The sequence below is a fragment of the Polypterus senegalus genome, chromosome 13 (assembly GCF_016835505.1).
Source record: "Polypterus senegalus isolate Bchr_013 chromosome 13, ASM1683550v1, whole genome shotgun sequence".
NCBI lineage: Eukaryota > Metazoa > Chordata > Cladistia > Polypteriformes > Polypteridae > Polypterus > Polypterus senegalus.
In genome coordinates this window covers 51,349,210-51,361,558 of record NC_053166.1, presented here as the reverse complement: position 1 = coordinate 51,361,558, position 12,349 = coordinate 51,349,210, and the positions used below count along the sequence as shown (strand labels likewise).

Genomic DNA, 12,349 nt, shown 5'->3' with positions numbered 1-12,349 from the left:
TCTTTTTGGAGCAGCATTCAATTCATTTATATACCTCTACTCTGTAGGCAGACTCATCCCCATTTTAATCATCCCTAGCACTGTGAGTTTGTCTACAAACTTAATAATACTGTGTGTATAACTTGTTATCCATATTTGATTAAGAAATACCTAACATATGCATATATTTCAACCTCTTTGTAAATATTTTGCACACCTTACCAAGTATAAAGTCGGCAACTGACAGGCTGTATAGCCTAATTGTTAAGATACTGTAGTGTAAACCACAACGCTGCTGGTTGAATGCCCACTTTAAATCAGTATGTGACTCAGCAGACACGTAAACTGCCTATGCCTTTAAAAAATAAAAAAATAAATACATATATATATATGCAAGAAAATAAAAAAAATAAATACATATATATATATATATATGCAAGATTTTGTACTTTGGGCATATGCTCACTATAGAGGGCTGCCCTCTTTTCTCTGTACTAAATGGCTACAGTACTTTGTTTAATTTCATCCCTGAAGGACTATTGTAGATATTAGCAGTATGCTTATTTTAAATTTATTATTTCTGTTTCACAGTTATTCTCTTCGGACTTTATTTATAATTGTTCAAAAGATTCTGGCCAATCCGCGAAATGACAGTTGATGTGCCTGTCTTATCCTCTCAGTCACTTTGTTCCTTCGGTCGTCTCTTCAGTGGAAAGGTGGTGAACACCGACGCATGCGTACAAAGGCGCTCGCTACTGCAGAGAGATTCGCGCTGCTTGGCTTCGGGAGCCCCCTAGCGGCTACTCTGCTTCACGTCATCCGCGGAGGGAGGAGTCCGGCGCATCCAGCGAGCGCTCCCTGTTATTGAGAGTCGCAGCCAACGCAGAGGGAGGGGAGGGGGTCTCCATTGTACAGACACAGAGAGGAAGCCCACTCCTTTATTATCTGCCATCCAGACAGCAGGGGGACAGTGAAAGAAGCCGACCCATCTCTTGTACGCAGCCATGTCCTACCAGGGCAAGAAAAACATCCCCCGGATCACCGTGAGTCTTGCTTCTTATTATTAGAAAATATTGGAAACCCTTGTACGCCGTGTGTAAAGAGGGGTGTAGGAGCGGATGCTCACGCTGTTCTCTGCGTCTGTTTGTTTTGTAGATTTGCGTGTCTGCTTGTCACCTTGCTTGACTTGGTCTGCCACGCCGCGTTTTGTGCGCTGCGCACTTTAAATAAAAGACGGATTTAGCGTGGCCGCTCGTCGAGGAGACCGCAGGGCGTGGGCTGCCCCCTCCCACCAGTGCATCCCGCACCGGGTACCCCCACCTTGTCTGATCGCCCCTTATCTTTTCCGCATCTCGCCCAGGGTGCCAGTGAGCTTTGTTGAGGAAGGCAGGAGGATAGGCACCCAGTCGCTAGGCGCACCCTCCATCTTTGTGATTTTCAGCATCTTTTGGGCGGACAGATCTGAAGAATTTGAATATTCGTGTCTGCCTTGCAATTCGCTTAAATTTCAGACTGCTGTCTTGATTCAGAAGACAAAATGGGAGTCGATTCTCGTTAGCGCCTTTTCACAGACAGTGCCAGACAAAAGCAGGCATGGCCAACTAGAGAGCTGCCTCAGGCTAGGGCACTTACATGGCATTTACTAATGCTACCTGTCTGCTTTCAAATTGTGATCAGGTCCTAGCCTTTGCAGTCTCATTCAGGCTGGGCACCCACGGAGCTCACCTGCCATGAATGTCCTGCGTTTTCTTTAGCACAAAGCACATCCTCGCTTATCATCATTTAATGCAATTAGTACAGCTGTCATAGTTTTCTGCAGCAGTTTCTATTTTTTTATGAAAAAGCAAGAACTCTGCCTCAGATTAAGATGATAAAAATGAGCTCACATTGGCATAAAATGTAGGGCAGTGTGGGCATGCCCTAAGGAAAAATGGTCATCTTTACAATGAAAAAAAGGCTCTGCACTCTCAGACACTGCCTGAAGGCTGGGCTCTCGTTTTTGTCACATGAAGGCGCTCACGCCGCCACGTTCAAAGTCTCGTCTGGCTGTTAAAGAATCAAAGTGGACAGGCGTGATTTCAGAATAACCAGCTGCAGATTTCCAAGTGCCAGCCTTCATGGAAATACTGCAGGAGCTAAACAAAGACCAGAAAGGCACAACTGCGTTGCTGAGAGCACATCAGCAGCTGGGAGCGGCTCAAACCACCGCAGCCAAGGGATTCCAGTAAGGATGGAGGCAGCAGCTCCAGCAACCACCTTTGTGGTTTCTGAGCAGGCCTCAGGGCCTTGGAGAAGGAGGGGCGGTGGCGGGGGTTTTCCCCTGCCTTCTGGGGTATGTGTGTGTGTGTTGGGGGCACTGTGCCTCCTGGGAGCCTTTGTCTTTTGTGAATTGATTAAGACATGGGGTCAGTCAGCTGGTGGAGATGGCAGGGCAGCAGGCGTGACTCCAAATGGAGGTTCTGCATGCAGCACACAAAGAAATGCTCCTATTCACTGGGAGGCACACTTTGGGACTGATTATGATGATCTGTGCCGTACAACCCACCCCCCAACACAAGCCATTCAAGGCAACACCTGTTATGTTTGAACTCCCTGTGGCTCAGGGATGTAATGGTTAATTGTGAAATTGACAATACCAGGCGCAGAAAGAAGGAAATCATGTCAAGGTAACTTTCTGGACAGAATCCACTATAGAGACAAAAAATAGAATTATGTCATTAGCTATTTGAACATGGGATTAATGCAAGAAGAACTTTACTTTTACAGATATGCTTGCAGTTTTATGGAAGTGATTGCCTAATAATGGATCCACACCCTTTGTAAGGAGCTGTGATTCCTTGGCTGTTTGGTGTTCTTCTGTTGTCTGCATGGATTTTAACATGTTTACTTCATTTTTTCCTCCAACATCCCAAAGGTGTGTATGATTGGAGACTGCTTGCCCTCAGTGAGTCAGTATGGATATATGAATGAGTGTGCAATGCAGTTCAGTAGTGTCCTGTTCATGGTTGGCTCTCATCTTGCAATCAGTCAGTGCCCCTTGACCCAAATTTGAACTGAACCGATGTTATGTCCAGGTTGGCATGGTAACGTTATGGAGAGCATTGCCAGCTTACCTGGATTGAACTGCTAGAGTGTAGAGTGTGTCTGTGCCCCATCTGTTCAGTTGAATAGTGGTGTCTATAAACTGGAATGGTATGGCTGGCTTTGTGCAACCTGCTATGGCTGGCCTTCCATTATGGGTCTGTTCTCACCTTGCAAGAATCGTATTCAGTATGCAGATGGATTTTATTGGGAATAAGTGTCACTCTGGGCAACACAAGAGGCTGGAAGGACATTTTAAATTTATGTTCAGTTAGGAAGACCTTCTGTCAAAATGTGATTATTTATACTTTTCACAGAATGATGTAAAGTGGAGGTTTCACAAGTGTGTTTGGGTGGGGAGCAGAACCCCTTGATAGTCCATTCCTAATATAAAGAGTATGAGGAAAAGAATAAGGGTTGGCAGAATAGTAGCTGATGAGGGTCACTGCTTGATGGCAGCTGCACAATGGCATTTCAGAATTGATGGAATAATGGAGAGTGCAGTCTTTGTGGACTAAAACATTGCCCTGATGTTTGTACTCCAAGTACCCTTAAAATCACTTTGGACTTGTACATCCATCTTTACTTGCATTATCACTCCTTTTCTGCTGTTTTATGTATACGGGTGGTGTAAGGATGGACTGCTGACACTAAATGCATATTGTCATGTCAGAGTGATGTGCTCTTGGCATATGCCTAATATTGCATATGCCAAGGGACAGTCTTGATGTCTGTGATCATTTCAAGTAGAAGGTGTTCTTGTTCAAGACTAAAGAGGTTCAAGTCGCTTTGCTTTTCAGAGAAGGACATGCCCTTCAATCCATGGATGAACAGCTTCGGATTCTGCTCTGTTTCATTGTGGTGTGCTGACCAAAATTACTCGCAGTCCTGTGGATGTCAATTTGCTGGCCTGTGTTCACTCAGTTCATGGTACACCCAAATGCCCACCCTCACACAATCTTTGGACTGCTGGAGAACCCCAGAATTTACAGTCCTAGCATATATATGCGAGTGCCCACAAACTGCTTTGAGTGCTTTGAACACTTCACCACGTTTAGCTGTATTTTATATATGGTATGCCTAAGTGGCTACTTTATTAGGTACATCAAGCTGTAGTGATTTGGTCATTAGTGCCTTTCAAACAGCCCAGATTCATCAGATCATTAACTAAACAATTTATCAAAGGTATCATCATTACCATTACCAGTTAGCAGGTTTGCCCTGGAATAATTGGGTATTGGGGTAAAAATATAAGTCTGGTTTCCCTTTCTCACAAGATAGTATCACTGCTTTAAATAGTTGATCCATCTCATCCCACAAATATTTAGATGGAATGAGCTGTGGTCACTGAGGAGGCCACTGCATTAAGATGGATTCTCTTTTTGTTTCCCTAAACCCATTTTAGTACTTTCCCTTGCTCTTGGTCCAATATCCTGTTGGGTACACTGCTGCCATGATGGGATGCACCTGTTCTGATATCCTGTGCTATTCAAATGCTGCTCTGCTTGTATAAAGAGGTCCATAAAACATACCTACACCATTAAACTCACATGACTGTTTGGCCCTGCGGTCCATGGGCTCATGGAGATATTACAACATCATGTCCTCCAGTCATTGTGTTATCAAGAAGAACCAGGATTCATCACATCAGGCAATACATGTTTATTTCTTTTGTTTCGTACATTTCTCAGCTCACTACCAACATGCATTCTGGTTTTTTAGGGTAGACCTCAGGTGCGTTTTTGGCTGCCGTATGCAGTTTGTGAAAAGGTATGATGAACTGTACATTCTTGTTCTGTCTTCAGGTATGATGGTTGTTCTCGGGTTATTAGTTGACTGCCTGTAGCTTGTCTGTTAGCTCACAAGAATTTTATCAGACATTTTCACGGCTATTCTGTTCCCATTCTTGGATGGTCTTTGAATGGATCTTTGTTTCACCCATGACGCCACTGTGGCTGAACTTTAGCAATATTTCTGATAAACTTGTAGTGCTCATTTATCACTTAAAACCAGTAAATGTTTCATTTAGCATTATCCGTGGATACCATCCTACTTGCTTTAAAGTGCTTTGTCTGAGTATATGATGGCACCATATGATTTGTCCCTTCAACTATGTGGACATAATGCATTCTGCTCATTGAAAAATGGTTCTTGACACCGAAATTGACAACAGATAAAACACTTGACGCCCATTTAAATGAAGATGGGTAATCCGCTGAACTCCATAGGCTTTCCTAGGTGGCTTCCGAAACACGTCACATAGCTGGCTGGCATAACAGAGGAGGCTGTGTGCCTTGAGCAACAACCATCAAGCATTGATAACTGCATGTACTGGCTCTTTTCAGCTTCATCCAAAGTTTGGGTAACAATTTAGTTCAATTAAAAATAGGCACATTCTTTGACTAAGAGTTCTAATTGAATAGGAAGAGATAAATAACGTCCTCATCTCTCCCTACTGTTTGTTTAGAAAAATCTGCAAGGGACCATTATATAAAAGTGTCCGTGGACCAGACAGGCCATTGTTGCTTATCCTTAATTGTATCCTTTGTCTTTATCTCTTCCTTAGTTTCCCACAACTATTTTTTTCATATAATGTTTAACTTCAAGTAAAATGCCCTTTTTATAGCAATCACTAGCTAATTCTTTAATATGTTTATAAGCTATATATAAGCTATATGTCTCTCTAGAGAAAAAATATAGCATAAATGTCAGTAAAGGAGTTTAAATCACAAATCACAGCGACATATTGATTATTAATTAAGACCTTTAAGGCCACCTACTGTATAACAAGAAGAAGAAGAAGAAGGGCCAGTTCTAGCAGCATTGAGTCTATGGCAGGGATCAGCCCTGGCTGGGGTGCCAGTCCATGACAAGGCACAGCCTCAGTCATTTAGTCCATCCTTCATATGTCTGGGGTGCTCAGACAAAACTAGACCACATGAAGTAAAAAAAAAATGCAGATATAGGGTGGATGTGCATACTCCACACAGAACCTGTGTAGTCCAGAATTCAATTCAGGACTTTGGAAGTGGGAGACATTTGTGCTAAACACTGCCACACTAGTGTAGCATATCCATCCATCCATTTTGTACCCAAACTTGCTTGTTGCTCTCAACAAAGAATGCAAGATAACACCCAGCTTGACCTGACCCATACATTACTATGTATTATCTATTCATATTATCTGTATATGTTCATTCAGGACAGCGTTACAAGGTAGTTGGAGCCTATCCCATGAATCAACACCAGGACAAGGTGCCAGTCCATTGCAGGGTGAATATTTATAGAGGGCTATTTTAGCAACGCCAGTTCACCTATCGTGCATGTGTTTGGATTTAGTGAGGAAACCCATGTAGACTCGAAGAAAACATGCTAATACTCTGCAAGGAGCACCAAGGACATCAATCCTGGTCTCCTTATTACGAGGCAGCAGAGTTACCACTGTACCACCATGCTGTCATATAATATAATATGCCATATAATTGTACCATTTACAGTCCATTAAGTTCTTAACCGAGGAGAGTAAAATGAGTCAAATCCCAGAAGATCAAATTCCTGTTATTTTCATCCATTCAACCATTTCCTGAACCCATTTATTACAGAGAAGTTGTGAACTGAAGCCTGTCCTGGCATCAAAGGGCACAAGGCAGAAGCCAACCCTGAACAAAACCCCAGACTGTTGTAAATGAAATAGCATTTTCTTTTTTCATTTACAGTACAAAAGCATTAACTTAATCTTGGAATTGACATTTACAGTACAGCAGTGTGTCATTAATGATGAGATGTTTTAGTTAGCTCCCAGATGTGCTGAAAAAAGGAAACCTTGTTTAGAAATCTGTTAATAATTTTAGTGCGTTCCAAGAAACTTTTTTTTTATATAAGTAAATACCCTTTTGTAAGTAGTATTTGGTGCTTAACTGGTTCAGTAATTTTCAGTTTGTCATGTCACAGGCAGGTTCATTAAAACTACCCTCTTACTTGATTTACAGTGATATCCAAGGAAGGTGATTGACTCCAAAGAAATGTAAAAGTTACTTAAATTAAAACCTTAGAGGGGGCAATATTCACATCTATTAGGGTGTTCCCATTGTCTTTTTTTGAAGAACAATCTACCGTCTGGGTTATCTGCTCGCTGCTCTGCTGTGTTTCCATTTCCTCGGTCTCTGCTAAGTGGCACATGGAGACATTACAGAGGCGCCCCTTATTCTGCATATCAAAGGTGTAGCTGGGGGTGGGCTTGGTTAGAGATGACACATGGGACCTTTTCCTCTCGCAGTAATGAGTCTCTGCCTTCGTACAGAAATTTCATGGAACAACAGAAAGAGAAAAGGAGATGACTGGGAAATGAAAGCCACTTATTAGGTTGCTTAGCAACTGCTTGGGTTGCTAGAAAGGTCCGCCTCTGTGCTGCCACACCTTTCACATTCAGGTGAACTTAACGGATAGGTAGCCTTTTTTTTATTTCCTTTTAATTCAAACTGAACTTTATTTAATAATGTCTGATGGTGTCAGAGCAATAAAGTGCTATGGGCCCTGGTGTGCCACGTACTTTGTTCCAAAATGCAAGTAGGTCAGACCGACTCGCTCCACAGATCATGCAACCATCTTTTTGCCATAGCAAAGAAAGTGCTTTTGCTGTAGAAAATGTAACCTCTTGATTATGATTTCATTTCTGGCCTTTCTCTAAATGATTAGTAGTCAATGACTGGCATATTCTCGTAGTTCTACTTTTGAATATTCTCCCTAAACTCACTAGGGAGCTTCCAAACAGAGGCACAGGTTGCCAGGTTAACTACCTCTTAAACCCACGAATGTCACTCCAGTGATTACTGGACTTTTGAACTCTCATTGGATTTTTAATTGTAGATACGCTCTGTTTCCACTATCTCCAGCTCCTTGACACAAAGCAGGCTCTCCAGATAGGTTGTTTCTTTTATTTCCTGTTGACTGATATGAATTCCCATTCCCAGATGATCCTAATGGCTATACAAAAATCCATTCATGGACTTTGTGTTACAACACAGAATCTTAGTGTACAGTATTTGCATTGTTTTGGCATTGATGAACAATTTCAAAGCGAAACAATTTAACAGATTATTTTAACTATAAATAAAAAAAAAATCATTATTTACATTTTTATCACATGAACTTTATTGTGCTTTTGAACAGTACAGCACTTTGGAAATATTTTGTCATTTTCCTGATTTTGGATTTTTATTCATTTTAAACGAATATAACTAGACAATTTTTTTTCAGGCTTTTTGCTTCTTGAAACTTTTTTGGTGAGCATGATAGTCAACTTGTAGAAAGTTGGAGAAACATGAAATTAACTTGAATTTAGTGTGACTAGCCATGTGCACCAAACTACGTTGCGTGTGTTAAAGTTGTCTGTGAAGGGCTCCCTGTTTAAACGCGGCTGCCAGTCGTGAACTGGGCCCTTCGTCGCACAGCATTATGATTTTTTATAAGGGAAACAAAATTACAAAAGAAAACTCTTGGACTGATTCGATAGGTACGGCCTACTCGGAATCACTGTCTGAATAGTAATTATGTGGTGGTGTAGGAGCATTTCTGCTTCTGTCCGTTCACAGTCCGTCTTGTTTTCACGACGCTGTCGTTTCCTCTCACGATGTCTTCTCAACCTTTCTCCAATCTCGCAGGTTGCTTTGTGGCAATCCAAAGAGTAAGGCAATATACACGGAGCAATGGTTATAAAAGGGGGACACATAGGTATCCAGGCTCTTTAAAGCATAAATAGGGATCACTTCACTGACATGTGAGTAAGCCACGATACAACTGTGAGACGCGCAGCACTCGCCGGCTACAATGTTCAATAATTATTTCCGGAACGTGCTGTTACGTTGTCATTCATTTTACCCACTGTCTTTCTTTCATTCATATGTTACGTAGGCACGTACCTTTTATCTTCGGCAATCTCATTCTCTAACCAGGCCTCAGGAGCTAACCAGCGTAACACTGTCCACCACCCCTTTCGTTTTTCCGGCACATTGTTGACATCCGTGAGTAACAACAACGTACTAAATTGGAAGGTGGTCTACGCATGCGTGGAATTCGCGGACAAACACAGATCAAGATCTAAATGAAGATGTCTTTAGTTAATTTAAAGCACAACAATTTGTTTAGTTTGAATGTCTGTGTTTTGAGGTGTGGCTGGAGTACTACAGTCTTCAGTAGTATAACCCTGGACGAGATTCTTCATGCAATGCCTATTTTTTAGCTGTCTCTCTACTGCCATCTAGTGCTTCTTCTAATTCATTCACGGACAAACAAAGATCAGGATCCAAATAAAGATTATATATAGAGATTAGTTGCCTAATGGTAAAGACACATTGTATTAGTTCAACTGACCTAAAAACATTTTCACTGATTTTCACTTGTACTCAGCATCTAGTGATTCTTGTTTCAAGGTCCAGTAATAGTTAGAGAGCATTAATGGATTGCACTTGTCCAGATGTTGCTTTTCCATCACCACAATGTCCCAGTGAAATCTTTCACTATGTGCGTCACTGGCTGTACCAAATTAGCAGGAACGATCTGCAAGTGCGAATGCAGAAAATTAATCTTTAACAGCACGTTAAACTTCATGGTTTTGTATGCTTGGAGCATGCTGTCAATTATCTGGACATACTGTAGTTTGGTGCTCTATAGTTGCTAGGAAAATTTTCAGCACTGTCCTTGACTGCCTTCCATGTGATGTCCTCGGGCCCCACTGGCAGATCTTTGACCCAGTTATCATTCAGTGCATTTACATGCAAGCACATAATGGAGATAAGGCAGAAACCTGGGCCTGTATTTATCAAGCACCTCAGTGCAGTAAATGATATTAACTTGCTCAAAATTCTCAGAGTGATGCAATTTTTAGTCCAACTCTTAGGATTAAGAGTAAAAGCATTTTATCAATTTTCCTGTTGTTATAATTAGAAAACTAATTCTAACTTCACCAGGATTTAGGAGAGCTTGTGAGCTATCCGTCTCCTGTTAATGGAATAAAAACCTTTGTATATACATTCTCATTCATATGCATGCAAAAGGGCTGGTACAAAGAATCACTGAACATAAATAAATATTTATAGTTACGTAGCACTGCTACAAAGTGACCTCTCTCAAATTAAGTCTGAAACAGTAAACTGATCAGTATTAAGTCACACAGAATGTTTCTGTATTTTAAGCCAGATAAGTTGGCAAATCCCCCAATGCTTTTCAATGGGAGAACTGTCCCTGACAAATTTCCCTGATGAACAAGTGTGCCAAATTTCAAAAAACTGTTTCAGAGGGAGCCGAATAGTTTAATGTGGACAGACAGACAGACATCACAGGAGATTCCCATGGCATTTTATGTGAACACACCTAAAAAAGGAAAGAAAATAGCACAATGCTAAGCCTACAAAACCCTTTTCATTTCATTTTGAACTTTAATTTGGTAGCTAAATCTATGGATTTGAGAAAACAGTGGTTCTAAATCTAATTTCCATTCCTTTATTATATTGTAATAAATGAATTTCAGGATTGGTAACCCTACGTTAGATTAAGTGGGTTAAGAATGTTATGATATGAATCTGCTCTGTTTTATTTAACTGCTTTCTGTCATGAATCTTAGTATTTGTAGGATTTTCATCACGTCTATGCAGAATTTTGAGTTGTTATTTGAGTTTTAAGTTATTTACTTATTTTATGATATTATGGCAGTGATATCACTGTGAGATTTTTTTTCGTTCATCACATGTTGACTTTTTAAGATGGCAGTGCAGCATATATGTTATGCCAACTTTGGGATTCTAAAATCAACCCTTTTATGTGTTAACTTGAGTTTATTTTTTGTTAGGAGTCTTGGTTATTCTGGTTGCTGAATTTAGCTTACTTTGTCCAAACAAGTTTGTTTGCTCATTTAGGTATGTTCTTTCTAAATTTCCACATTTTTGCCAGTTTTTTCAAACTTCCTTAGCAAAATCACTTTTCATGCTTACCTCCTCAAATTGGTCTTGGTGCCAGCTTTTTTAAGTCACTTAATTCCTAACAGTATCTAGTCCAGGCAGAAGTACCAACATGAAGATGCCTGCACATACTTCAACTGGATGTGATTGCTTCAGCCTGTTGTGTACAATAATTGCGTGGGAACTGAGGCCAGAATGCTCCGGGCAGCCATGTGAATAATTTTGAGTTACCATTTACCCCCTGTGATAGGTACTTCCTTTCTCCGTGGTATGCATTTGACAGATACATGCTAGTGAATCACTCATTTTACTCGTTAGTAGTTGCGGGCCCACTAGAGATCTAAACAAAGCTCAACGGCGAGCCGTTTCTTAGGGCATCACCCCCATCCTATAATGCTGCTGTTGCAAAGCTTAGTTCTGCTGGGGTGCCCTGGCTGATTTCCCAGCTTTACTCTGACACTCTTGTCCTGGCTTAACAGCAGCACTTAAAGCGACACACTTACTGAGGCTCCAATTCTGCCTTTTATGTTTAAAGGGTGCCGCCTGCATGACAGGCTGGTCTGTGATGCTAGTAGCCCCTGATTACAGTCATTCATGGTTACTACATGGCATTCTCTAGCACTTTTGCAATTTTTGATGTCTGCCAAGGCTTATTGTTCTGTGGCTTGATTTTAATCCTATGAGTCTGGAGTGTAGCCACCTAATATTCTTCAAGGGCTATGGACCACAGAAGGCATTTGGATTGGTAGGGTTGCTGCACTGGTGGGGTTTCTAATACAGTGCCCAATAAAAAGTATTCATGCCCTGGACGTTTTCACATTTTATCGTTATGCAACATTGAATCATAGTGGAGTTAAATTGGCTTTTTCGACAGTGATTAATGGAAAATGACTGTTGGCTGTTAGTAAGTTGCAGAAATTACAGACGGACTCTCTACCGGAGGGCAGGACAGGTCTCGTAAGCAGCAACTATCATTCAAAACTGATATAAATTTGCTACACATCACAAATCTATATTGGCATCAAACCCTTAAGAAAAAGAAGTTATCCATTACATTATTCACTTGAATAAGTATCTACAAGCACAAAAGACAGTAAAAGTTAATGGTTTCTTTTACTCACTCAAACATTCACCCTCAATGAACTCTGTCTTTTAAACATATTCTTAACAGCGACTTTTTTGTGCACTATAAAAAAATTGGTAATTGGGGTGTGGCACTTTTTTCTTAGTCTAGCTATATCACATAATCTATGGTTTATTACCGTATATGCTTACGTACAAGTCGGGTCTTGAAACCTGAAAACGTAATCATAAAATCAGACCCCGACTTATACGCC

At 40.9% G+C, this 12,349-nt stretch overlaps 1 protein-coding gene across 2 annotated transcripts in view; it reads left to right on the top strand.

The window, feature by feature from the left end:
• Positions 1-12,349, top strand: part of dpysl3 (dihydropyrimidinase like 3) — a 132,686-nt gene that overhangs the window by 33,575 nt on the left and 86,762 nt on the right. The window contains exon 1 of one of the 2 annotated variants that reach the window (XM_039775018.1): positions 808-1,022. The exons of the other annotated variant lie outside the window; for it this stretch is intronic. Coding sequence (XP_039630952.1) covers positions 984-1,022 — 39 coding nt within the window. The 5' untranslated portion in view covers positions 808-983. Of the gene's footprint in view, positions 1-807; positions 1,023-12,349 lie in introns of those variants that run through there. 2 annotated transcript variants of the gene reach the window in all.